The 27,263-nt window shown below is 38.6% G+C and overlaps 3 protein-coding genes, 1 long non-coding RNA gene and 3 gene segments (V, D, J or C); 5 read left to right on the top strand and 2 right to left on the bottom strand.

Annotated features, from left to right (window-relative positions):
• The window catches only part of LOC122970078, a 916,362-nt gene that overhangs the window by 427,089 nt on the left and 462,010 nt on the right, over positions 1 to 27,263 (top strand).
• Positions 1 to 27,263, top strand: part of LOC122970080 — an 891,879-nt gene that overhangs the window by 442,677 nt on the left and 421,939 nt on the right.
• Positions 1 to 27,263, top strand: part of LOC122970079 — an 808,187-nt gene that overhangs the window by 429,210 nt on the left and 351,714 nt on the right.
• Positions 229 to 8,861, top strand: LOC122970048 (E3 ubiquitin-protein ligase RING2-A-like). 2 transcript variants are annotated; one of them, XM_044336148.1, is made up of 7 exons: positions 229 to 530; positions 2,112 to 2,215; positions 3,355 to 3,515; positions 3,609 to 3,833; positions 4,072 to 4,392; positions 5,471 to 5,759; positions 7,685 to 8,861. In XM_044336148.1, the coding sequence occupies exons 2-7, from the start codon at positions 2,138 to 2,140 to the stop codon at positions 7,868 to 7,870; spliced, it is 1,260 nt and encodes a 419-aa protein (XP_044192083.1). In that variant the 5' UTR covers positions 229 to 530; positions 2,112 to 2,137; the 3' UTR covers positions 7,871 to 8,861. The 2 variants fall into 2 exon arrangements, with proteins under 2 accessions (XP_044192083.1, XP_044192084.1); XM_044336149.1 differs by having other exon boundaries at positions 230 to 530; positions 3,609 to 3,824.
• rps18 (ribosomal protein S18) lies at positions 11,380 to 15,965 on the bottom strand. Its single transcript, XM_044336204.1, has 6 exons — positions 15,861 to 15,965; positions 14,629 to 14,727; positions 14,398 to 14,484; positions 13,705 to 13,806; positions 12,431 to 12,522; positions 11,380 to 11,505 (listed from the first exon to the last, which is right to left on the bottom strand). The coding sequence occupies exons 1-6, from the start codon at positions 15,861 to 15,863 to the stop codon at positions 11,430 to 11,432; spliced, it is 459 nt and encodes a 152-aa protein (XP_044192139.1). The 5' UTR covers positions 15,864 to 15,965; the 3' UTR covers positions 11,380 to 11,429.
• The window catches only part of vps52 (VPS52 subunit of GARP complex), a 19,675-nt gene continuing 8,573 nt past the window's right edge, over positions 16,162 to 27,263 (top strand). Inside the window, exons 1-12 of one of the 2 annotated variants that reach the window (XM_044336098.1) lie at positions 16,162 to 16,272; positions 17,219 to 17,297; positions 17,971 to 18,023; positions 18,312 to 18,387; positions 19,291 to 19,358; positions 19,920 to 20,095; positions 21,221 to 21,371; positions 21,645 to 21,745; positions 22,597 to 22,729; positions 23,598 to 23,655; positions 25,247 to 25,380; positions 25,639 to 25,794. In XM_044336098.1, the coding sequence (XP_044192033.1) occupies positions 16,177 to 16,272; positions 17,219 to 17,297; positions 17,971 to 18,023; positions 18,312 to 18,387; positions 19,291 to 19,358; positions 19,920 to 20,095; positions 21,221 to 21,371; positions 21,645 to 21,745; positions 22,597 to 22,729; positions 23,598 to 23,655; positions 25,247 to 25,380; positions 25,639 to 25,794 (1,281 nt within the window). In that variant the 5' untranslated portion in view covers positions 16,162 to 16,176. Of the gene's footprint in view, positions 16,273 to 17,215; positions 17,298 to 17,970; positions 18,024 to 18,311; positions 18,388 to 19,290; positions 19,359 to 19,919; positions 20,096 to 21,220; positions 21,372 to 21,644; positions 21,746 to 22,596; positions 22,730 to 23,597; positions 23,656 to 25,246; positions 25,381 to 25,638; positions 25,795 to 27,263 lie in introns of both variants that reach the window. The other variant, XM_044336097.1, reaches the window with a different exon arrangement.
• The window catches only part of LOC122970139, a 2,823-nt gene continuing 1,259 nt past the window's right edge, over positions 25,700 to 27,263 (bottom strand). For 4 of the 9 annotated variants that reach the window (XR_006399143.1, XR_006399142.1, XR_006399146.1 and 1 more), the window contains exons 2-3: positions 26,115 to 26,237; positions 25,700 to 25,791 (exon numbers count right to left, since the gene is read on the bottom strand). This is a non-coding gene — a long non-coding RNA (uncharacterized LOC122970139). The other 5 variants (XR_006399139.1, XR_006399145.1, XR_006399141.1 and 2 more) reach the window with 5 other exon arrangements.

Genomic DNA, 27,263 nt, shown 5'->3' with positions numbered 1-27,263 from the left:
TATTTCAGCAAAAATAAAAAAAACAGAGAAAAAGATCTATTTTTTACATCTATCTATCTATCTATCTATCTATCTATCTATCTATCTATCTATCTATCTATCTATCTATCTATCTATCTATCTATCTATCTATCTATCTATCTATCCATCCATGTAATACACCATGTGGCCGCTGGGGGTCACTGGCGCCGGGAAAGGGGCGATGCCACCGCCGAGCAGCAGCCGGGGAAGAGGCGACTTGTTCCGGGGAGAAGAAGAAGAAAGATGGCTACAGCTAAACTTAGCTAGCTGGTGGGCCACGGAAAATGTTGCGCTCTCGGTCTGTTTCGTGTTTTTTCTCTTCGACCGAGAGTCAGAAAGGCCTCAAAATCCCTCTGCCGACAGTTTATTGATCCAGGCAGAATATAAGCACCGGTGTGTGTCGTTATACTGGTTTAAAGAGTAGTTTTTCGGGGGGCTGTATGTGTGTTTGTGAAGCGGGAGCGGGGTCGTGTCTCCTCCGGTCAGCTGTCCGTCAGTTTCAACGTCAGGTGAGTTTATAGTTTGATTTCAACGTTTCTCTCCTTTATAGTTTAAAGTCTCCGTCGAGGAATATGATGTTTTTACTCTTTATTTATTAAACCTGCACACAGATAAAACTTTACAAACTTCTTTATCGCGTTAAATAACGAGGAAGAATCAGTTTTTGTCTATGTCGGAAGTTGTAACGGTCGCTGTTTCTGTCGCTTTTTGTCACAATAAAAAGTGTTTCTACTCTTAAAGTGTCAAAATAATATCAGCTGAAGAACATGTGATGTTCTGATAAACTTTACTTGAGCTTTGTGTTGTTTTTCATAGAAATATTTCAGTTTAGAAGTCTGTATTTGTACATTTCCTCCCTGAGACTGTTGGAAGACGTTGATTGTCCTGTGAGCTATTTTTCAACCGACAGCTCATTAAAGGACCAGTTCACAATATTTCTCAAGTGTGTCTTAAACCAACAGTCAATGAACATCAAAGCTGTTTTTCTTGCTGTAATCATTCCTCCTCTTCATACTGACCATTAATGACCTTACAATTGAAGTGATGGAGGACAAAATCCACAGTCCTCCTTCTGTGTAAAAAATGTATTTCAAAGTTTATCTGAAGCTAATATGAAGCTTCAGCATCCAAATGAGTCAAATCAAGTAGATATCTTTCAACATTACAGTCTTTTTAGTGCCAAAGTCCCTCTTTTTGTTACTATACTTCCACCTGCAGCTCAACAGGGAAACACTGTCCGAGGAAACACAAAGAGGGAATTTGATGCTAAAAAGACTGTAAATGTGTCAGATATCCACTTGATATGACTAACTCAGACTGCTGAAGCTGAATAGAAGCTTCACACAGACTTTTAAATGACTGTGTGGACACACTGTGGATTTTGGCCTCCATCACTTCCATTGAAAACACATTTGAAGGATCTTTTAATATCCAGTATGAACAGGAGGAATGATTACAGCGAAGAAAACCTCTTTCACTGCTCATATGGACACTTGACTGCTGGTTTAACACACACTTAAAAAATGATGAACGTGTCCTTTAAGAAAAAAATGCCCACATTCTCTGATTCCAGCTTCTTAAATGTGAATATTTTCAGGTTTCTTTAATCCTCTGTGACAGTAAACTGAATATGTTTGAGTTGTGGACAAAACACGACATTTGGTTGATATTTGATGAGGAAAATAATCGTTAGTTGTAGCCTTAAAGGTCATAAATGAGGAAGAACTGTGTAATCAGAAGCTCCAGAACAACTACTAAATGTCTGTTGAGGTGAGTTTGTTTTGTCAACTGTTGTTTTCAAGGTCAACAAGGTCGTATTAAATGTGGAGTTTATTTCTGACTTTTGGATCATGTCAGTGTTTGTTTTGGTTAATACAGGTGTAGTTGTTGTTGTTACAATCCAAGCATAAAGAAGACAGTATCAGGTCAGAATAATAAGAACACATTAACATTTACATTTATACATGTAAACAAACATGAGAAATACAGTCAGGGGGTGAAATACATGAACAGCTGCTTTCATATATAATATGTCGTGTGTGTGTGTGTGTGTGTGTGTGTTCTCTCTCTCTCTCTCTTGTTGTGTCCAGTGAGGATTGTGGGAATCCAGACCGTCATGGCGGCTCCTGTAAACATCCAGACTCCAAGTAAGACCTGGGAGCTGAGTCTGTACGAGCTGCACAGGAGCCCTCAGGTAAACCTCTCTCTGTGTGTGTGTGTGTGTGTGTGTGTGTGTGTGTGTGTGTGTGTGTGTGTGTGTGAGGGAGAGACGGGGACTCTAATGAAGAGCCATTTATTTCATTAGTAAATGGACTGCACTTGTATCGCACTTTTCTACCTTAATGGACGAAGCACTTTACAATATTTGCCTCTCATTCACCCAGTTTTCCTTCTCTGACTTCTTTCATAAAATAAAATAAAATAAAATAAAATAAAGCAATAACTAAATATAAGAAATGACTGAGGTATCGAATTCAGTCAGTACATTATTTGTCTCCAGAGGGCAGTGGCTTAATGTAAGACAGAATAAAAACACAAGTTAAACAGGTTGAAACAAACATAATACAAGTATTCATGTTGTCAAGTCACCTTTTCCTCTCAGAGTTCAGTTGAGAAATGTCAGAGAGGATGAAGGAGTTTTTGTTTGTTAGTTTTGGCTCATTTAACTGGAAACAGAAGCAGATGTTAAGCTGTGGATGTGGAGGAACGGAGCCGCCACACCGAAGCACTCAGAACAAACATCAGGAGAGTACATCAGCTTCAACATTTAAAGGTGTTCTCTGTGTGAACAGTCGTATGAGGAAGCTGAAGACTACAAATCTGAAAAGTAAAACGATCTGTTGGCGTGGAGGCAGAAAGCAGTGACGTTAACAAACCTCGTAGCTCCTCGTCTTCTGCTGGAGGCTAACAGCTCCAGGCCACGTTAGCCGCTACTAGCATAGAATACACTGAATCTCTGACTGAGCTGTTGGATTGTGGGTAATGTAGGCACCAGATTTTGACATGGAAGAAGAATGTGTGGAATAAAAAAGCATCAATTTTCATCCTTTTTATTAATAAAAACTGTCCGTCATGATTCTGACAGTATGAGTGCAGCCATGCATCGATTGTTTGTGTTTTTTTAAACAATAACAAACATCTTGTTGATGAAGTGTGACATGAAACAATAACATCTGTCTGTTAAAGTCACATCTGGTTCATTCAGTTCAGGCTTTATTCAGACATGACAGCACGTTAACAGAGAGAGGAGAGTTCATCACAGGTATGATAATAAAGTGTGTGTGTGTGTGTGTGTGTGTGTGTGTGTGTGTGTGTGTGTGTGTGTGTGTTCAGGAGGCCATCATGGACGGGACGGAGGTGGCGGTGTCTCCTCGCTCTCTGCACAGCGAGCTGATGTGTCCGATCTGTCTGGACATGCTGAAAAACACCATGACGACCAAAGAGTGTCTCCACCGCTTCTGCTCCGACTGCATCGTCACCGCGCTGCGATCAGGGTGATTATAAGTCACTTGTGAGCTGAGGGGTCACGTCTTCAGATCGAGAAGCCGGAGTCATGAATCACTTCCTGTCTTCCTCTTCCTCCTCAGGAACAAAGAGTGTCCGACCTGCAGGAAGAAGCTGGTCTCCAGACGTTCGCTGCGTCGCGACTCCAACTTCGACGCTCTGATCTCCAAGATCTACCCGAGTCGCGACGAGTATGAGGCTCACCAGCGCAGCGTCCTGGAGCGCCTCAACAGGCTGCACAACAAGGAGGCGCTGAGCTCCAGCATCGAGGAGGGGCTCCGCCAGCAGGCCCGCTACAGGTCCGAGAGGTGGGGGAGGACGGGGGGGGAGACCACCGGGGGTCCGTCACAGATTTGATTTATTACATCATGAATGGAAGAGCTTGTTGTGATATAATGACAGCTGAACTGTTTGTTCTGTAGGTTAAAGTAGAAACAGGAAGTGACTCTGTGATGGATGTTTAGTTTGTCGGATCATGTGACTGTTCGTGTTCCCTGATGTCAGACGTGAATATTAGAGCGATGTTGTTATTATTACTGTCATCAGGAACCACCGGGTGAAGAAACCCACTCAGGAGAGCGACAACACCACCTTCAGCGGCGGGGAGGATAACGGCGACGCCCGCTCGCACCTGTCCCACGACTCCGCCCCCTCCCACGCCCCCCACCCCCAAGGTCAGACCCCCTCGGAGGCGGGGCCGAGCCGCAAGAGGCCGAGAGCGTCCGACGACGGCTCGGGCCCCGAGGCGGACAGCGGGAGCCCGACTCCTCCGCTGAGACGCCACAAAGAGGGGCCGGCCTCGGAGATAGAGCTGGTGTTCAGGCCGCACCCCCAGCTGGTCCACGCCCAGGACTACAACCAGACCAGGTGAGTCCGCACCAAGCGGCAACCTCCGAAAACTGCAGTTCCTTGAACGGCCACTTGAGGCTCTAAAAGCGAGTCAATCCCCATAGACCTCCATGTTAAAATGTCCAACTTTACAGCAGAAATAAACATGTTTACAGTCTGGTACAAACAACGGTTTTGGTCTCTGCAGCTAATTTCCTCTTTCATGACAACTGTACGGGGGGTGAATTATTTTATAACTCACCTGTTTAAATGTTATTAAGCCGTAAAGTTCTGCATAATGAAGGACATGGCTGCTTTGAGTGACAGGTCCGCCAGCCAATAGGTGGCTTGTTTCGCCTCTTTGCCCATTTTTGATTGGCTGGGAGTTAGGCAGAGTCACGCACTGCCAAGATGGCGACGGCCGGAGCGGCTCACTTTGAGCTTCAAAACCGCTCTTCAGAAACCAACAAGTGACGTCACGGTAACGACGTCCATATTTTTATACAGTCTACGGTTATTTATCATGTAAACATACAAAGAATGATAGAATACAGGTGAGGTTTTAAAGGGTCAGTTCACCCAAAGATCCATCGATCAACTTCATAAATATGTTTGTTTGTTTTTTTTAGAACTTATGACTCTGGTCCAGTGATTTTTTTTTTATCTGAAAAATGTCACAATATCCATCGTAACAACAAACTTATAAATGGTTGTTTTCATGTCATCCGTCACTTTTCAGTTGAATCATCTTGAATTAACAGCAGAACAGAAGTTTAGAGGAAATGAACTGGACTTGATGTTTGTTGTCTTCTTCTTTGTTTCATTTTATTATTCATTTGGATAAACATGCAGTTTGACGAAGTCACTTGTTTTTCTAGTGAAATTTGGGACAGTAACCCCATAATATAATCCCAGCATATCATGTGATCCTGTTATGAGTTCAGAACAATAAATATAACTTGTAAAGCAAACAGGAAGTTGTTATGTGAACTTAAAAGACATTTGAATGAGGTTAACCTGCATGAGCAACATTTCTGTGAGTGAAGACGTGAAAATCATTCATCTCAGGAGTAAACGGGACATTTTTCTGCCTCCTGACGTCTTTGCGTCTTTGCAGATACGTGAAGACGACGGCCAACGCCACAGTGGACCATCTGTCTAAATACCTCGCTCTGCGCATCGCTCTGGAGGACCGACGGACCAACAGAGAACCAGAGGACCAACGGAGAGAGGAAGGAGGAGGAGGAGGAGAGGAGAGAGGAGCAGAAGAAGGAGGAGGAGGAGGAGGAGGAGGAGGAGGGGAACCTGGAGGGACGACAGGAAGTGGAGGAGAGGGGACGAGTCTGAGCGACATCAGTGAGAAACAGTACACCATCTACATCCTGACGAGAGGAGGACAGTTCTCTGTGAGTTCTCCAGTGATAAACAGATCATTCATCAGCAACTTTATTAATAATCAATTAATCGTTAAGTCATTTTTTTAAACACTTTTATTTATCTGGAGGATGATTAGTGTCGTAGCAGCACCGAACAACCAAGAGATTAAAACATGTAACAAAGTGAGTTAAAGAATGAAAGTGTTGATGTCGGTCAGCTGACTGGATGTTCAGCACAGTAGATACAAACAAACACTGAATGAAAATGTAATGGATTATTAAACACACAAGATAACTAAACACAAAACGTAAGAAACGTGTGTTTAGTAGATTATTTCTTTGTTGTAACGATGCTTCTTGGCAACAAATCTTATACCGATGGAAAGTCTGTTTATTTCCCTTTTAAATGGAGCCACATTTGTGAGGAACATGCATTTGAAGGATGAGCAGCAGAGCTGAGTATGTGGGTTGCGCCCATGAAAAATTTGCCAAATCTTCTCTGCCGATGCCAAACAGCTTATTCTGCCATTGACTCTTGTTTGGTGTTTGGATGATTGAAGTTTGAAGACAAGTTGGCAATTTAACAATTTATTGATTTAACAAACAGGAGCCTCAGTAGCCTGTGGAAGAACCATACGCAGCCACAACAGCCTGGCACCTCCTCCTCATGCTGGTCACCAGCCTGGTCACACACTGCTGTGAGATGGCGTCTGATTCCTCAACCAGCATTTGTCACAAGTCAGCCAACGTGGTTGTGTTGGTCACTCTGGCACGAACAGCACACCCAAGCTGATCCCACGAGTGTTCGATGGGGTTGAGGTCAGGACTGCTGGCAGGCCGTTCCATCCTCTCCACTCCCAAATTCTGGAGGTAGTCTCTGATAAACCCCACAAACCGACAAATGCTGGCAGAATAAGCTGTTTGGCATTGGCAGAGAAGATTTGGCAAATTTTTCATGGGCGCAACCCACATACTCAGCTCTGCTGCTCATCCCACAAATGCATGTTCCTCACAAATGTGGCTCCATTTAAAAGGGAAATAAACAGACTTTCCAACGGGATAAGATTTATTGCCAAGAAGCATTGTTACAACAAAGAAATAATCTACCAAACACACATTTCTTTACTTTTTGTGCGAAGTTTAGATCAATTATATGAAATAAGAGGGTTAAATTAAGGCCACGTCGAGTCCATTACAGTTTGTTTTACTCTTATTCTCAACAAATCTCATGTTTGTATCCAAACCAATAATGAACTGATCTACTAACAAGTATTGTGTGTGTATCAAAGTCTGATATATCTGATTCCTCCGTTGTTGTCCAGAAACTACTGAATGCTCAGTGACGCCTGTCTTACACAGAACTACTCTCTGGAGACACGATGCTGTTATTAGTCTTTGTACTTAGTCCATCGAATAGCTGCTAAGTTTGGCTGCACAGACAGGAAACACCTCGACTGACAGGATGTACCCCTCTGTTTGGAAAAAAAAGAATCTTTTTGGTTTATAACGGCGGTTGGTAACCAGCGTATCAGGTGCATTAGCGCCACCTTCTGCTCCGGAGTGTGGACCAGAGATTAAATCCTACACATTGATCCTGTCTGTCTAATAAACTCAATGAAAACTTTATTGACCATAGTACAATCTATGCTTGCATGTATAATAGTCTCCACAACCATCTGGAAAAAATATGTGCATATATCGGTATCAGATATCGGCAAAAAATCCAATATCGTGCTTCCTTACTTGTTAGTAGATCAGTTCTATATTTACACACCTCCTTTAAGTTCAGCCTCACAGAGCTGCAGACTCTTCATCTTCTTCTGATAACTTTATTCTCTATATTTTAAATTTGACAAACAAACACAGGATAACATATAAAAAAAAAACAAAACACATTTTTATTGAATGTAATGAAACAGTGTTTTAAGTTGTTTCCTTCTTCTCTTCGCCGTCAGACGCTGAACGGCTCTCTGACTCTAGAGTTGGTCAACGAGAAGTACTGGAAGGTCAGGAAGCCTCTGGAGCTCTACTACGCTCCCACCAAAGACCCCCAGCAGCAGCAGCAGCCGCAGCCGCAGCCGCCGCCGCCACAACAACAACAACAACAACAGAAGTCTCCTCCTACACAGAGGGAGGGATGAGGAAGAGGAGCCAGCCTTCCTCACATTCTCGGTGTTTGCATCCTTTTTTTTTTTTTTTTTCCTGCTTATTTGATTTCACTGTGAGCTGCAAACTTAACCGGTTTCACGTGAAATCTGACCTGATTTTCGAAGGATTTATCAAGAAAATAAAGAAACTGACCTGAAGCTGTGAGGAGACAGAAAGGAACTGCTGGTAAATCTTTGCTTTTTTGCTGCTTTCGGCAGATAAATCTGCTGTTTGTGACGTTACGCAGCTTCAAATCATCAGGAGACTTTTGGGATTAACCGACACACGAGGTCGACGGACAGTAAGAAAAAAAACAAATCCCTGTTTTTCTTTATCCTGATATGAAGCGTTTGCTCGTTATCTTCCGTTTTCCATCAGTTTGAATATCTTATTATATTATATATGAATACTTAATGCCGTGTAACCTGCTACTGCAGCTGCAAACATCATCAATCACAACCGAAGCTGATTTGAAACGGTTATTTTTTTTTTTTCAATAATTAACTCATTTTTATTTTTTTTTTTTAACACAAACAACCAAACAAGAACTTTTTAGAAAATAAATATCAGTTTAAATAAGGCAAAAATCTATGCAAGTCCAGTTATATGTCCTTAATATGAAACACGACGTTAAGGATCAATTCTACATCAGACTGATGAGGTTTATAAGCTTTAAGTCACAAACTTTCAAATAGTTTCTGAATTATGAGAATTAATACGTCTGTAATCAGATAAAAGAGTCGTAACGTTTTCAGATCTGCAGCTTTATTTCATCACGTTCACGTTGTTTTGCTGCTAAAATTCAAAATAATTTCACTTCAGATTCCAGATGGTCTTTTTTTTTTTTTCAGTTCTTATTAAAATAAACACTTTTATTTATTTTAACACGAATAACCCAAACAAGAAGTTTAACAAAATTAAATTTAAAAATAATTATTTCAGTAAGGATGTATGTATGGAGGCTATTTTGTGCCAGAAATATATTAAAAAAAAAAACTTAATTCAAATCAAACTTGATTTTCTAATTCACAATTATGAGTTTTAAGTGTTAAATCACAATTTCTAAATTATGTTTAAATTATGATTTTATAAGTTAAAAATTGAATGAAGACTTATTTCTTTTAACACAGTCAAACAAGTTTAACAAGATTAAATTTAAAAATAATTATTTAAATAAGGATATCAGTATGGAGGCCATTTTATGCCAGTAACATATATTAAAAAAAACTTATTTGCATAATGTTAATAACGATAACAATAAAAATACATCAACTTGATTTTCTAAGTCACAATTACGGGTTTTAAGCGTTAAATCACATGATTCACAATTTCTAAATTATGTTTAAATTATGATTTTATAAGTCAAAAATTGAATGAAGACAAAGTCATAATTTTTAAAATGGCAAATAAAAATGACTGGAAAGTAAAGTTTACTGACTTTTTATTTCTTTTAACACAAACAGTCAAACAAGAACTTTTCAAAAATAACATTTCAACATCTCTTGTAAATAAGAGAATATGTACGGAAGCTCCTGACTGCCAGTAATAGAAAAAAACTATTTAAAATGTCAGGAAGGATAAAAATTATAAATACTACACAAAACCTTTAGAGGAAGTAAAAGTCGTTATTATGAGTTAAGTCAAATTTAACTTTCTAAGTAACAATTTATAAAAAGCGCCTAAATTATGAGATTTTGTAAATTAAATCTGGATGAAATACACAAGTCATAATGTTGAGAGAGTACGTAAAAATGAGAAGGGAAGTCTAAGATTGTAAAGTGAAATGTTTACTTACAATCAGAATTTTAGTGATGAGTCATATTTGTGACTCATGAGTGAACTTTGTTAATCTTTACATCATTTTTTTTTTTTCATTTCCTGGCAGAAATAAGTTTGTCTCACAAAAAGGTAACAAATTATTTCACACATGAAACTTTACAGAAGTTTGTTATTGAATCTCATTTTCAACACGATTACAGAGAAAAACGTAAAAAACAGCTGCTTGTAAAAACTAGAATTATGAAAAACAATGTGGTCTTAAATTTATTTCATCAATGAATCTATTTATGAATCTTTGTATAATTTAATTCCTCTTGTGTGACTGAAGCTCTTTGCTGCTTTCTTGTTTGTTTTATTTTTTTGCAGACAGGATCGATGTGGAACAGCTTGGCGCTAAAAAAATAAATAATTTACGCTAAAAAAACATTTCCGCTGTAAAACGACTGATGTAGCTTTTATCCTGCCGTAAACAGTCAGAACTTTCTGGTATCGATTCAACGTGTTTTAACAACACGGACAGTTAAAAAAACGCACAATCCTGACAGATTTCAGTTAACATTTCCTTTAGCGTGTAGCTAGCTAGCTAAGAGCTACAAAGACGTGTGTGTGTATTTCCCGCCATATTTTACTAGTTTCAATCTTTAGAAATGTAGCTGTTACACCCGTCTCACCTCCTGTATTCTTCCTTTTAAACATACGAGAGGTTTAGTTTGTGTGTCCTGTTGATTTCTTTAAGTTTTAGGGTGAATTTGTGTAGAAATAAATCTTTTAACTCTGTTCACAGAGTGTTTTAAAGACTCTTAAAGCCATAAACCTTCAGGGTTTAATCTGAATTTTTTTCCACTTCTGTGTTCGCACTTTAAATATATTTTCCTGCAGCCATGTTTTTTTTCCTACCTTACCTCAGTTTTAATGATTTTAATATTTGTATATTGAGTAATGCAAGATTTCCTTTTCTGCTTTGTTGGGTGATTATAAACATTCTGTCAGCAACGCAGCACAATAAACTCAAATCACCAGACGTTTGCTGTCAAATCTGAGTCTTATTTGTTTGAAATTGATCATATTAATCTGCTGCTTCATGACTTTGTACAAATAAATCTGAATTTTGCTGATTGTATTATTTCATTTGCTGATATTGAGCAAGTAAAGTGAAAACCTACGACTGCGTTTAAGAAGCATTTTAACTTCATATATCTTCATTTATTACATGCCTGAGTATCAGCAGTCAGATAATCAAATATCTTCTAAATGTCGTCTTTTTAGTAGTAAAAGTTTGTTTCCAGTGTTTCTGAGTTAAAATCTGATTTTAGTCTGTTTTACTTTGATAGTTTAAATGTTTTAAGACCGTTTGTATTCATGCTGTTTTGAATCAATGGTTAAATGCAAGTATTTATCAGTGTTGGTTGAGGACAGAACTCTTATTGAACCTTTAACTTTGGAAGATACCATCATCATCATCATCATCATCTGGAGGAAAGAGTTCAGACAAAGCTCAACTTCTAATCTGTTGTGTATCTTCAGTGTGTTTGTAGGTTTGCCTCCATTTCTTACAGTGTGTTGTGAAGTATTAAATCTCCAACATACATACAGAATGTGAATATTATTGTACAAGATTAAAATTAACAAGAATGTATAAAAATAAAATATCCCGAAAGCTAAAAGCACCGATGTGTTTTCAAACAGAGGAAACGTGAGACAGAAACAGACAGAAACAGGCAGGTTGTGTGAACTTGTGTCGCTTTTTATTGAAACAAGGGAAGCAGGGGGAGTTTACTTCTTCTTGGACACACCGACGGTGCGACCGCGACGGCCGGTGGTCTTGGTGTGCTGACCGCGCACACGCAGACTGGAAGGAGAGAAGAAGAAGGAGAGGAAGAGTTAAAAACAAGGAAATATACTTAAAAAAATAGATTCTAGTCTAAAAAACCAGAGATTTTTAAATAATTCAGCAAGAAAAATAAGTTTTTAATATATATAATATATTAAAATGAATTGTACAGACGTGTGGAGGAACACCTGATAAACACTTAAAAAGCTGCTAAAAGTTATTTTAACTTCGGATTATTCTGACTAAAAATATAAAAAGTCCAAAACGTTCATTTAAATTTATTGTTTTGTCTGTTTGATTCAAAACCCAAAAATTAAGTGACAGAAATCAAATATTGATATTCAGGTTTCTGCAGCTTCACAAAGTCAAATTTAAGACTTTAAAGATATTTTAATACCAGAAAAAGTATAAAATAAATAAAAACAGTAATAAGAGTCAGAATTATTTATCTGGTACAATATGAAGTAAATATTTAAATGTATTTCACATTCATCTTTACTTCCTGACTGTATATAACAATCATTCCCAATAATATAACCAATAACTAATAATTAATAACTTATTAATGAGAGAAACAGACGATCAATTAACCAATTAAACAACTGAGTCGTTCATTTAAGGTCAGAAACTATTTTTCCAGCCAGTTTTGCTAAAATTACATAAAACATGTTAATGAATATTTAACATTTACCTTCATGAATGAAAATAAAGACTTTTAAACATCTTGTAAAGAACTTTTCATGAAGAAAATCAACGTTTTAAGACTTTGAGAAGCTGCTTCGAGACTTTAGAGGCTTTTTGTTTTAAAATTGATCAATAAAACGTTTAGAGATGAACTGACTGGATGGTTTCAGTCTGAGCTGACAGACGGGCTGCAGTTATAGATCAGTTATTAGTTTTATCAGACGTGTGTCAGTATTTCTCCAGGATGAGGTTTTCTTACCCCCAGAAGTGTCTGAGACCACGATGAGCCCTGATCTTCTTCAGCCGCTCCAGATCTTCTCTCAGCTTGTTGTCCAGACCGTTAGCGAGGACCTGAAACCAAAACGCAGCACATGTCACATGTTCGTCCTGCTCAACACGTCAACGTTAACTGGAGCTTCATCTAAAGTTGCTATGACAACAGAATGCTGAGGAAGATCATGTGATAAAATAGAAAGCTACTAAATGGACCTCGTGGTGAGATTTTCTCAAGAATCAAGTTTCAGCCTCAGATGTGTTTAAATCTGCTTCATCTGTTCAGTTATAAACAAGTTCAGCTGAATTTAAGCTCAAACATTTATTGATCAGTTTGATCTGCAGAGTCTTTGATCTAAGTATTGATCAAATAGTGACATCACAACATGTTGAAATAAACACATTAAAACTCTTTAATACTTTAATGTTTGACAAACAAACAGCAGTGACTCGTCTCAGAGACTCGTCTCTGAGACGAGTCTCTGAGACGAGTCACTGCAGCTCAACACGTAGTTTAAAAAGTGTCGACGTGTAAGAACGATTTCATTCAGTTTAACTTGCAGAATCACTGATTAGTGAGTTTATTCACTTCCAAGTATTCAACTGATCAACTATTCTGATCAATCAATAAATTGTTTTGAGTCATTTTTAAAAGACAAAGTGCAGATTCTGTGAATATTTTCTGGTTTCTTCAGTTTTCTGTGACAGTAAACTGAATACTGTTGGTCGAGGAAGATGATGATGATGATGATGATGATGATGATGTGAAGACGTCATGTTGGGTTTCAGGAAACACTGATCAACATTTTATAAACCAAACTACTAATCGATTATTTGAGAAAATCATCAGATTAAATCAATAATGAGAATAATCGTTAGCTGCTGTTTGATCTTCAAACCTTTAACATGTTTAACTGACTTCAGAAGGAGGAAGAGAAGAAGAAGAGTTGAGCCAATCTGTGATTTTTCAAATTTTGAGACACTTAAATTATCATATCACAGTTACTGAGATTCTGACCAGTAAAATCAACTTCCCAGCTAGAAGTCTAACTGGGAGACTCTTCTGATGATTTAATCTACTTGTGTTTCCTCTGAGTTGACGACACTAAACATGATGAAGATCTTAAACGTAGCAGCAGAGACGCCTCACGTCACCTCCAGCAGTAACTTCATGAATATAACGTGATGTTTAACCATCGTTCCAGTCGCTCTGGAACCACCCAGTACGTCTCCGGTCTGGTTTTACTGGTCTTCACTCACCTGGCTGTATTTGCCGTCCTTGACGTCTTTCTGCCTGTTGAGGAACCAGTCTGGGATTTTGTACTGGCGAGGATTCTGCATGATGGTCACCACCCGCTCGACCTGCAACACAAACACAGCTGTGAGCTCAGCAGGAACAAAAACACACCGAAGAAAAGTAAAGACCGACCGACGTCGACGGCAGACGAGAGACACGAGTTAGTTTAAATAATCTGTAACAGAAACACGTCACAAGTTTCCAGATTATCAACTGTTGCTGTTCGCTGCTTAACATCGTCTTAGTTTGTCTATAAAATCTTAAATTGTGTTTCATAATTTATCCTTTATGAAACTGTCTGGTGATGATCAATACAGAGTAAAATATTAAACTCAGACTGTAGCTGATGATGTTGTGCAGCAGTGAGTCTCAGAACTCAACGAGACAAATAAGCACAAATCTGAAGGTTGAAACTTTTAACATTAGAGAATATTTTGGTCAAACTGACACCAAATGCAAAGAGAAGAACTATTTGTGCAGATTTTATACTTTAATACTGATAAATTTGTTTCAGTCATGGAAAGAAATACTGATGTTCTTCTAACTTGCATCAAAGCTGAGAAACGTCTTCACATCTACGATTAAAACGTTTCTGCCAGTTTATCCTGCAGACAGACGGACAGAAGAACAACTTCACATCCTCCAGTTCTCCTCACCTCCTCCTCAGTCAGCTCTCCGGCCCTCTTGTTGAGGTCGATGTCGGCCTTCCTCAGGACGACATGAGCGTAACGTCTGCCAACACCCTGAGACCAGACACACACACACACACACACAGAGACACGTCAGTAAAAAAGGTAAGAACGAGACGCTGCTCTGACGTGCAGAAAAAAAAACCAGCTGGAGATGATCTGTCGTTCTGAGCTGTGACGTTTTAGAGAAAATGTTACCTTGATGGCAGTGATGGCGAAGGCGATCTTCCTCCTACCATCGATGTTCGTGTTGAGAACACGAAGAATGTGCTGGAACTTCTCAGGGATGACCAGAGACTGGAAACCAGACAGAAGACACGAGTTAACGACTGTCTGACGTGCTTGATGAAATACTGAGAGCCGGAATTATAGTCAACAAGTTCAGAAACATTTATCAGAAATGTTGCATTTAAGCCAAAGTGTTGCTTCTAGTTCATTATGTGTGTTTAATGATGGAAAATGTGCTCTGATGACTCTGAACACCAGGAAACTTTTCTATCCATCCGTCTGTTAGATTTTCACTGAACAAAAGGCTGAACAAACACCAGATCTTTAAGGACGGGTTTAAAAACTTTCATGCATCTTAAAACAAGTCAGGAGCCTGAATGATTGAAACATGTTTTTCTTACTGTAATCATTCCTCCTGTTCATACTGACCGTTAGAAGATCCCTTCATAATACACTTACAATAGAAGCGATAGGGGACAAAATCCACAAAATGTATTTAAAAGTTTATCTGAAGCTGAAACCACTGCAGAGAGCAGCATGCTTTCACGTCAAGACCTTAGAAAACTGTTTCATTTCAATTTCGGTGCATTTTCAGTGACTGTCAGATCAGCATGTAGCATCTAAGCTAAGAGTTTTGGCTCCAATTAGCACAAATACTGAACCTGTCGCTGCTCACACAACAGTTTTATAACGTTTTAAAGAAACGAGAATCCGTGAAGCTCACTAGACAGCGATTAAATATGATCCCGCCTCCATTCATTTATACTTTTATGACCACTCCACGCTTCAACACGGCATGACCAACATGCTGAAACCGATGTTAGCTTCTATAACTAGACGCTTCCAATTTTAAGGCTTTTCTAGATTGTTGGGAACGCCGGTAACATTAAAAACAGTCTAAATACAAGTCTGTTAAACCGAGAATAAACAGGTGATATTTACGCTTTAGTTAAAAGGCAGAAAACACAAAGTTAACTGCACTATTCGCGCTAGTTAGCCGCATTTAGCCCGTACGGCTCAGTTCAGCGCTGATAGTAAGCTATTAACTATTTCTGTCGCCAATCTACCAATAATTCAGCATCAGTCCGCTGACAGAAGTTCTGTTAGACTCGCTAAACGTCTAAACGCAGCAAAAGGACAAAGATTCAACTGGATGATTGTAGATTTCCAAACTGTTCTCGGTTGATAGAAAATGTTCTCACCATCTTGGAAGTAGGTTCCGTGCGAAGAGGAAGCAGATGAGGTCTCGCGAGAGTTTCAAAGCGCGACGACCGGAAATAACTCCGACACTTTAAATCTGTCCGACCGGAACCGGTGTAGAAAATAAATATTTACTTATTGTTTTAGCATTAACAAAAAATAAATATTTTTTATACTTATATTAAAGACTCGTGTTAACATCTTAACCGGCTGATAATTGTAGAAACGTTTTATTTCTCGTTAACCCTGCCTGTGATGACGAGGCGGAACTTTTGTACATTTACATTTTTTTTTTAACTTTAGCGTAAATTCGCCGCAATGGCGGAGTTAGCTGCAGCTGCGGTTGGAGCTGTCAGCGATGTAAACACAGCTGGAAACCCGACAGAAGTCGCTATGGCGTATTTACAGGATGAGGTGACTCTTGAGTATTTGTTTATGAAGTATCGTGAAAAAGTACAATATTTAATGTTCGCTGTTTGTGCGGTTTTTCTGCTGCTGTATCCTGTTAGCCTGTCAATCAGAGGGCTTTATCAATGAACTGTAGTTTGAGCAGACTGAGGTGTATTCAGCTTCATTTACAGCCAGATTAATATTGAATAGTTGTAGTGAATTAATATCTGTCCATAATGCACCAACTCTTGCCGATATGTGTATTTTTAATAGTGCAGTCATGCTATTTGTAGCCGCCGTAGCTGTTAGCATCCTGTCAAAACAAGCTTGATAATTCCCAGTTTGTGTGGCGTTAAAAGTGTAACGTCACCAGTGACGTTGACACCATTAACCTGGTCCGAAATTACGGTAATTAATCAATCAATCAAACAATCAACAAGTCATTTGAAGCTGTCATCTTCGTTCTCTGGGAACTTGTGATTGACATTTAACTCTGTTTTCTGATCAAAACAAAGCGAACAATCGATCAATTTAAAAATCATCAGAATAATAAATCATAACAATAATTCAAGGGAAATAGAAAACTTTTCATATTTACTATGATCATAAATTATAATACAGTACCAGTCAAAAGTTTGGACACGCTTCCTCATTTTTATTTGTTTTTTTACTATTTTCTACATTGTAGAACAAAACTGACGACATCAAACCTGTAAAATAACATATATGGAATCATGTGGTAAAACAAACCAAAATATGTTTCATATTTTATATTCGTCAGAGTAGACACTGTTGATAATATCTGAACCAGATTCATGATGGTTTCAGTGAACAGGTTTAACTTGTTAAAGGTGAACTGGTGGAATTTCTTGCCTCCTTAATGTGTTTGAGATTGTTGTTGTGAGTCAGTTGTGTTGTCAGATGTCATACTGTTGTTTATGTTTGTGTGTTTTTTTTTTTTTGCCAGAAGACTGACGGAGAAATGGCGAACCTCAACCTGGGTGAACTGGACCTCACCACGGACGAGTTCATCCTGGATGAAGTGGACAGTAAGACAGCAGCATCAACAAACAAACAACAACACAAACACTCTGACATCATCAGTATTAATATGTTTCACATTAATCAACTAGTAGGTGGATTAATCATTTCAGTCATTTTTCAAGGAAAGTTTGCTGCTTTTCTTTGTCATATATGATAATAAATGAAATATCTTTGTGTTTTGGACTGTTAGTCAAAATAATCAGAGACACTCTGAGCTTTGAGATGTTGTGACATTTTTCACACTTAAATATTTCACAGACTAAACAACTAATGAAGAAAATAATCTGCAGATTATTCAGTAATGAGAATAAATGTTTTTGAATCCAGATGTTTCAGTTCTTTCTTGTCTTTGTTGAAACAGCTAATTAATAAACTAGTGTATGTGCAGCAGGAGGAAGGTTTTAGTTTTTAGTTGCTACATGTGTTTATTGAAAGAAACGTTTGCTGTGAGACAAGACAAGTTGAACATTTCCTTCAAAATGCAGAGTCGTAGTTTTCTAACGGACGTTAGTAGAATATGAATATAATTAGTTTAGTTGTGTAGTTGTTTTACATCCTGCATGGAGGAAACATTCAGCTGTACACAGAGCAGCTGCTGAACAGAGTTTCTGTTGATGTTTTTATTTGTTATGCACTCTTCTTCTTCTTCTTCTTCTTCTTCTTCTTTCTGTGCTTCAGTTCACATTCAGGCCAATCTGGAAGACGACCTGGTGAAGGAGGCGCTCAGAACGGTGAGAAAATAACCACCAGACCAACGAGGTCTGAGAGACGGAGACATGTTTTACCTTCTTGACTCATTTTGATCTTGAACAGAATTAGTGTAGTTAATGAATTACAGATTTATGTGTTCATTTAAATAAACTGAAGTCCAAACGGCACTAAAGGAAAAGAAGCTGTGCTCGTTGCCTCCTCGTGTCATCAGCTGCGGTTGTTTGCTTGAAGTCGTGGAGTCTTCACGGTACAGTGTGAGTGTTGTTAATGTGTCTCTGGTGTCTCTGGTGTCTCTGGTGTGTCTGCAGGGCGTCGACCTCCGTCAGTACTCCAAACAGGTGGAGACGGAGCTGCAGAGGATCGAACAGGCTTCCATCAAAGACTGTATCCTCTGACTGTTATTGATTCATCTGTAAACTGTTATCTAGATTCATTGATTAGTTGTTTCATCTATAAAATGGTGAAACATGTTGATCAATGTTTCCCAGAATCCAAGATGTTTTATTTACAATCCAAAGATGTTCAGTTTACTGTCAGAGAGAACGAAAGAAGCAGAAAACTCAGACTTTTAGCAAATATTTCTTAAAAAATGACTCAAAACGATCAATCGATTATCAGAATATTTGTCAATTAACTTTCTGTCGACCAACTAATCAGTTAACTGACTGATCTTCGCAGCTCCAGACGGGATTATAATGATGTTTGATTCATCAGCTGCTGGTTTCACCTTTTAAACACATCCAGTTATTCTGTCGACTAAAAATCTATTTTGCTTCTTCTTCTTCTTATTATTATTATTATTATTGATGTGCAGGTTTTAGTTTTAGATCTCTAGAAACTTGACCTCTGACCTGCAGATATGAAGGTTTCAAACGGCTACATTTAGAGTTATTTTTCTTTATTGTCGTCTAATGTAACTGCAGTATGAAGAGAATAAAAACACTCTGATGTTGTTCTTAAAACCACTAAACTGAAACACAGTGTTTACAAAATGCTCCATATTGATCAGCTGATAGACAGTTAATTAAGAATATCTGAGTTTATCCATATTGAGCTCGACTTGTGTCATAATGTGTTATGAGTTTTGAACAGATGTGATCGTGTGTTTGTGAGGGTTTGATGTGAGGAAGGTTTGATGTGAGGAGGGTTTGATGTGAGGAGGGTTTGATGTGAGGAAGGTTTGATGTGAGGAGGGTTTGATGTGAGGAGGGTTTGATGTGAGGAGGGTTTGATGTGAGGAGGGTTTGATGTGAGGAGGGTTTATTTTCCTGACTGATCGTCTCTCAGACATCAAGGAGAGTCAGAACATCGCTCTGCTGCACAACCAGATCACCGCCTGCGACTCCATACTGGAGGTAAAAACCACACGCCTTCATCTCCATCCCATAATAATCCACAATCATCCTCATCAGCTTCTGAGTTTGAAACCCTGAAAACTTCATTTACAGCTTTTAAACTGAAACTTTCTCTGCTGTTTGATTCTCAAACTGATTCCAGAGTTTATTATTATCATCATCAGTTCATCTGTTGATGATTTTCTCAGTTAAATGATTCCTTGTTTGGTCTTTAAAAAGGCAGAAAATGGTGAAAAAAAGCTGAAGACGACGTCCTCAGATGTCTTTATTTATCCTCAACTCAAAGATGTTCAGTTTAATGTCACAGAGGATTAAAGAAACCAGACAATATTCAAGAAGAAGAAGCTGAATCAGAGAAATTAAAGGTTTTTTCTTCTTAAAAAATGATTCCAAATGATTCATCGACTATCAGAATAGTTGGAGATTCATTTTCTGTTAAACGTTTCAGCTCTGAACTCTCCTTCAGTCTTCAGAGCGTCTGGTTCTCTTGTCGTTCCTCCGTCAGAGATCTTATAGTAGACCTGATCAGACTCTTTCCGTCCGTCTTGTGTTTGCCGTCAGCGGATGGAGGGGATGCTGAGCGGTTTCCAGAGCGACCTGTCGTCCATCAGCAGTGAGATCCAGACGCTGCAGCAGCAGTCGGTCAGCATGAACGTACGGCTGAAGAACAGACAGGCGGTTCGTAGTCACCTGAGTCAGCTGGTGGACGAGCTGGTGGTTCCTGGAGCCATGATCTCGTAAGAGCAGCTGGCAAACATCTGTTTATTTCTCTTTCTCTTTGTTTATTTTGTCGAGGCTCAAGTAAACAAAAAAGGGGTTTTTGTTACTGTAGATGTATCATCATAGTGGAGATATTAATAATGAAATATTTCAGCCTCGTTACAGAAAATATTTTCTGTTGCAGCTTCTGAAATACAAAGTTGATTCTTGTTTATAGAGAATAATAATCATTTTAATTAGAAAGAAACTGCATTGAGCTCTATTGATGGGTGGTTTAAACAATGAATAAATTAATTAATCTGTTGATTAATTAGTAAAATATATCTAATATATATTTATATATATGTATAATAGCAGCCGTTAATGGAATATTAAATAACTCCTATTAACCCCCTAATTTAGCATTTATAACACATTATAATGTAATTATAAGCAGATTTAAGGACATTTTGTGTTTATTAAAGTACAATATTTATCAATAATTCTAACATATTTTATATTATTACAGCTTCATTATCTGTTTAAACAGCAGCAACAGTTCTGGATGTCAACAAGAGGAATTATAGTTGTTGACAAATACATTAATAAACATTTATATCAGCTGACAGCTACGTTATAATGATTTATAAAGCATTTTATTAAATGTTAATATAATGATTATAACATATACTCTAATCTATGTCCAGCTATTAACAATACAAGACATCTTATAATAAATAAATATATTTGTACACATGAACACATTTCAATACAAAAGATTAAAAAAACAAAGAGAAAAGAGTGAAAATAATTATTAATAAAGAGATCTGGAGGTAAAAAAGTCAAAGGTTTGATGGTTTTAATGGTTTTAATGGTTTTAATGGTGAGACTGAACACGAGTCGACTGCAGGAAAGAAAGAAAATGACAGAATATTATTATTATTATTATTTAATTAAGTTGTAACTCATCTCTCCTGGATGAGAAACATCTATATTTAATGTAAAGATCAGTAAAAGACGTGAAGCTACAGATCAGCACCGACACATCAAACCTTCATCCTGCTCATAATAAACAGGAAGTAATAATCTTCATCAGAGTTTAATGAACCGTAGTCGTGTGCGGGGGTTCGTTAGGTGACGTTTGTCCCCCCGTGTGGTCGCAGCACCATCCTGGACAGTCCCGTCACCGAGCAGGAGTTCCTGGAGCAGCTTCACGAACTCAACAACAAGATCAACTTCGCCAAAGAGCTGAGCTTCAGAGAGACGCTGGCCTGCTCCGACATCCAGGACATCGTCGACCGCCTCAAGCTGAAGGTCAGTCGGTCCGCAGGGCGGGAAGCTCTGATGTCCTACGCTCTGGACTGTCCCCTGAACGCATCATGTTCAGACAGTCAGTTTATAACATGCTGCTGAGTTTTATCATCCCGCTACTGACGACCGTATTTCATCCTCCTGTTTATTGTCTTTATTTGTTTTTTTTATTCTTTTTCTGTAAGTTTATTTTTTGTTTTTATAATTTTCTAATAATCTGGAGAATTTTCTTCTTCTTGACGTCTTGTTTCGTCTCCGACTCTGTTTGAACTTCAGGCGGTGTCAAAGATCCGAGAGTTCATCCTTCAGAAGATTTACTCCTTCAGGAAGCCGATGACCAACTATCAGATCCCTCAGAACACTCTGCTGAAGTACAGGTGAGCTCACCTGTATGATGACATCATAGACCGTATATATATATTACATATATCAGCTCAACATTTCTGCAGCTGTTACTGAACGTTTTACTTTATACAGAAAACAATAAAACCACCAAAATACAGACAAGACACAGATCCAAGTTTCTGTTTTTACATTAGTTGTTTTTTTTAGAAAATGTAACAGATTGGATTAAAGGAGCTGCTGCATCAAAAGAAACAATAAAACCTCAACCTGAGATAAAAACAACTGAGTGAATCAGTCACATAAATTAATTAGTTAAATATAAATTAGAAGCAACAACACGTTAAACTTTACATTCTTACAAGCACACAAGTGATGAGTGGAACCTGCAGGTGTCTCCTGCTGCTGCTGTCTGTCCTCCCATCGATAAGTTTAACATGAATGTTTACTGACAAACAATAAACGGAGACGCCACAAACAAACAAACAACATGCAGCATGTGTCCTCCTCCATGTCTCCAGCAGAGCAGCGTCATGACTGATAATAGAGTCTGTCTTCATTAATCGATTAATCGTTTGGTCAATAAAATGTTCGTTACTGTTTCCCAAAGATCAACATGACGTCCAGAGATTCAGTTTAATATCAAATATTCACATCTGAGAAGCTGCAACAAGAGAACTTTGGTATATTTATCCAAAAAAACGAAGTTTCTGTCGCTCAACTAATTGATTAATTGACTAATGTGCTAATGATAACAGAGATTACCTTTACATGTATTTAGTTTATTATTCAATCCTTTTGCAGTATCAATAACACGTGAATATAAATAAATCATTGAAATCATTTGAACTTCCTGTCTGAAGCTTCTCTTGTCGTGTGGCTGCAGATTCTTCTATCAGTTCCTTTTAGCCAATGAGAGAACGGTGGCGAAGGAGATCCGAGACGAGTACGTGGACACGATGAGCAAGATTTACTACAGTTACTTCAAATCCTACAGCGGCCGGCTGCTCAAAGTTCAGGTGAGAAGATTCACCGTCGTCCTCCGATCGTCAGGTGATATTATCGATGATCAGGTTCGTGTCTGAAGGGTTTCAGGCTCATAACACATCAGGCCTCACGCTTATATTTGTTCTGCACAGAGAAATGAGAAGAAAATAAGAAAATCCTTTAATTTAAAAAAACTCTCTAAACTGCCTGATGAAGGTTTCCTGTTCATGAGATGTGATCATCATCATCATCATCATCATCAACACCTCTAAAATGTTCCCAAAGAGTAAAAAACACAAGTTCTGCTTTCAGAAATCAGAAGACAAACAGATTTAGAAGAGACAAGAAATAAAGAGCAAATTATTTGATATGAAGTTAGAAGTTGATGGGAGGAGGTCATGTGACTGTCAGAGATATTACAGGAGAGAATATTATAGCTACAGTAGCCGATAAAAACCATAAAATCTAACAAATGTTTTAAATAAATTGTCAGCCATGATGATGAAAATATAGTAAACAGAATATAGATTTTGCTACTTATATATTAAATGTTTTTTTGTGAATTTGAGCATCATATTTTAAGTCAGATTAGGTTTATAATTGTAAATCCAACAAGTGTTTCTCCTCTGTGAATGATGAAGGCGACAAATGTTCTGAAGTCACTGGTTCCTGCATTTGAAGAAGAAATCTGTCGGTGCGACTGTTCCTGAACTAAACACTCTCATATCTGAACACTGTTGTTGTTGTTGTTGTTGTTGTTTTGTAGCTAAACTTTCCATTCAAACAAATGAAGAAGCGATCAGCTGATATGAAGTAGAATAAAAAAGATGATTTGATATTTGAACTGAGAGACACTGGGAGGAGTTTCACTAATAACATGAATATTTGTGTCGTCCGCAGTACGAAGAAGTCGCCGACAAAGACGACCTGATGGGAGTCGAAGACACAGCCAAGAAAGATATCCTTCAAACAAACTACCTTCATCACTCATCGTTCTTCATCATGTCAAAACTTCAATCCAGCAACTCAGATCACATTTATCTACAGAATGAGAGCAGAGTTACCAATAATCAATCAATACATCATGACTTCATATGTATTTGACTTTATGATGAGAGAGGAAATAGTGAATCAATAACTGATCATAAACTCTGATAATCGTCAATATTTATCAGAGGGATTTATTCTAAAATGATGTTTGTATTAAATGAAGGTCAAAGGTCACATTACAGTCAGGTTAATATCTCCTCACTGGCCTGATGCTGGTAATCAATCACTATTGATCAGACCTGTCACAGACTGTGTAAGTGTGATAATGGACTAAAAACGGTGATCAAACACACGAGAATAATAACTTCCAAAGGTCAAAGGTGAACTCTGACCCCACAGAGAAGGCTTCAGACATGTGAATGTTTATAAAACAACTGCTCGTTATGATTCCCCACAGTCAACGGTGAAGATTTTAAATGTCTTATTTTGTCCAACAATCCAAAATTATTATAACAAACGACAAAGAAAAGTATTAAATCATCATGTGAGCAGCTGAAACCAGCAAACTTTCTGCCTTATTTACTGAAAAAATGATCCTTCATTTATTAAAACAGTTGATTTTCTGTTGATCAGTTTATTGTTGCAGCTAAAATATGACTCTACCTTTTACTCAGGATGTCACAAGAAAAACAAGCAAAACAGTTGATGAGATAAAATAAGATCAAATCAGTCAGTGAGTCTGATGAAACTGGCATGAAAGACAAAAACAACAACAACACGACACCGAATGTATCCAGCAGTGACTCATAGCATCAAGTGTCAACGCCAGAAATAATAATAACCAGCACCAGCAGCAGCGTGCGAGTGTGTGAGAGTGTGAGTGTGCGTGTGCATGTGCATGCATGCGTGTGTGAGTGTGTGAGAGTGTGACTGTGAGTGTGCATGTGTGCGTGTGAGAGTGTGAGTGTGTGCGTGTGCATGTGTGCGTGTCTCGAGCAGGAAAAGTGTCAGAATATTTCATGCAAAAACAACACAGCTTCTCTCTGAGCAACACTGGCAGAGAATCAAAGTAAATATCTCAGATAGATGCAGCTCAGCCGGACATGTTGGTTCCTTCAGTGTGTTTTAATGCTCCTCTAGTTCAGACATGTATGAGACACACACACACTCACACACACACACACACACTCACACACACACACACACACACACACAGGGTTAGAATGTGTTTTCTCAGCTGTGTCAGATCACGATGTGTCTCCTCAGTGATTTATTCTCTCTGACTCGTTGATTTAAAACAATGATCGCCTTCTTTGTGAACGTACGTATTGACACAAAGATCCTTTTGTTCTTTGAAGATCTTCTGCTGAAGTCCTGCAGATCTCCCAGCATGCAGTGGGAGCAGAGTTCCTTCAGCAGAACCACATTTTACACACTGACTCTCATCCTTTATGTTCATATATTCGTATATCTGTGACGGAGGGTTTAATAGAATCTGTTTTAAATTGCCTTTGTTTGTTTGTTTGTTGTAAAAGTGGCTCCTTGACTCGCTGCTGCAGGTTTCTTCTCTAAACCGTCTCTGAAGAGCAGGAACACCATCTTCACTCTGGGCCAGAGGGGGGCGATACTGAGTCCTGCTGAGCTGGAGGGTCCCATCCTGGTCCCTCACACGGCTCAGAGAGGAGACAGCAGGGTGAGAACGTACAGACCAGAGACGCTCTGAAGCCTCTTATACAACATATCGTTTGGGTCGACAGTAAAACGGCTGACGTGCTGGTTGCTTGTTCTCTGTTTTTATGAAGAAATAAGAAGCAGCAGAAGACTCTGTTAGACTGTATTTCTTATTTCTTCAACTGTTGAGCTCACAAACATGTCCGTCTCCTTTTCCTTTCATTAAACCGCGTGTTGGAACTTGTGCTGCAATCTTCTGTGTCTCTTGTCTGTCCTCCAGTATCCATACGAGACGTTGTTCCGCAGTCAGCACTACGCTCTGCTGGACAACGGCTGCAGAGAGTTCCTCTTCCTGTCCGACTTCTTCATGGTGGCAGGAAACTCCGCCCTCGACCTCTTCAACAGCATCATGGGAAAAACTCTCAGCATGTTCCTGGTACGAATGAATGAAATTATTCAGGAACGTAGTTAATCAATAATGAAAATCATTAGTTGTAAACTCTACTCTCCAGCTGGCTGTAAAGCAGTGAAAGTTCCTGCGGTGGAAACACACTATTCAATTCTGATCAAATAAATAATATTAAATAAATAAATTTGATTGGCAGAAACTGTGCTTTGCTGTAAAACTGTTCATTAGCCTGAAACCTTCAGCAAAAACCATAACAGCATCTTCAAAGATAGTTATGTATCAGTTAATTAAACTGGAAATTCAAGAGACATGATGAGAAGTTTGAGAAAATTATTTAAATCTGAAACCTTTAACCTGCTCTTCAGTTTCCTCAAACACTGCTGATGGTCTGATAAAGACTTTGGCCTTGTTCAGACTGCCAGCACAGATTTGGTTTTTGTCATATCTGGATTGATTTTAGAAGGTCTGGACTGCAAAAAAAACACATGATACACAAATCAGATCGAGGCCACATCGATCAAGGCTACTAGCTGCTACAAACAGCTAGTAACAGCTACTAACAGCTACTAACAGCTACTAGCTGCTACTAGCTGCTACTAACAGCTACTAGCTGCTACTAGCTGCTACTCACAGCTACTAACAGTTACTAGCTGCTACTAACAGCTACTAGCTGCTACTCACAGCTACTAACAGTTACTAGCTGCTACTAACAGCTACTGACAGCTACTAGCTGCTACTAACAGCTACTAATAGCTATTAACAGCTTCTAAAAGCTACTTGCTGCTACTAACAGCTACTAACAGCTACTAACAGCTATTAACAGCTACTTGCTGCTACTAACAGCTACTAACAGCTATTAACTGCTACTAACTGCTACTAACAGCTACTAACAGTTACTTACAGCTACTGACAGCTACTAACAGCTACTACAGTTACTTATAGCTACTGACAGCTACTGACAGCTACTGACAGCTACTAACAGCTACTAACAGTTACTTACAGCTACTGACAGCCACTAACAGCTACTAACAGCTACTGACAGCTACTAACAGCTACTAACAGTTACTAACAGCTACTAGCTGCTACGAACTGCTACTAACAGCTACTAACAGTTACTTACAGCTACTAACAGTTACTAACAGCTACTAACAGTTACTTACAGCTACTGACAGCCACTAACAGCTACTAACAGCTACTGACAGCTACTAACAGCTACTAACAGTTACTAACAGCTACTAGCTGCTACTAACAGCTACTAGCTGCTACGAACTGCTACTAACAGCTAGTAACAGTTACTTACAGCTACTAACATTTACTAACAGCTACTAACAGCTACTGACAGCTATTAGCTGCTACGAACTGCTACTAATAGCTACTAACAGTTACTGACAGCTACTAACAGCTACTAACAGTTACTAACAGTTACTAGCTGCTACTAACAGCTACTAACAGCTATTAACAGCCACTAAAAGCTACTTGCTGCTACTAACAGCTAC

This window comes from Thunnus albacares, chromosome 19 (genome assembly GCF_914725855.1).
Source record: "Thunnus albacares chromosome 19, fThuAlb1.1, whole genome shotgun sequence".
Classification (NCBI taxonomy): domain Eukaryota; kingdom Metazoa; phylum Chordata; class Actinopteri; order Scombriformes; family Scombridae; genus Thunnus; species Thunnus albacares.
The sequence above is the reverse complement of the archived record's forward strand: the minus strand, read 5'-3'. Positions and strand labels throughout refer to the sequence as shown.

Excerpts from the sequence above, each read along its gene's own strand:
- rps18 (XM_044336204.1), bottom strand. Across the intron at positions 12,523-13,704 it reads AGGACGGCAAATACAGCCAG|GTCCTCGCTAACGGTCTGGA; the intron begins GTGAGTGAAGAC and ends TTTTGGTTTCAG. Across the intron at positions 11,506-12,430 it reads GGTCTCAGACACTTCTGGGG|TCTGCGTGTGCGCGGTCAGC; the intron begins GTAAGAAAACCT and ends CTCTCCTTCCAG.
- LOC122970048 (XM_044336148.1), top strand. The coding sequence starts at position 2,138 with ATGGCGGCTCCTGTAAACATCCAGACTCCAAGTAAGACCTGGGAGCTG. Across the intron at positions 3,516-3,608 it reads GTCACCGCGCTGCGATCAGG|GAACAAAGAGTGTCCGACCT; the intron begins GTGATTATAAGT and ends CTTCCTCCTCAG. Across the intron at positions 3,834-4,071 it reads GCCCGCTACAGGTCCGAGAG|GAACCACCGGGTGAAGAAAC; the intron begins GTGGGGGAGGAC and ends TACTGTCATCAG.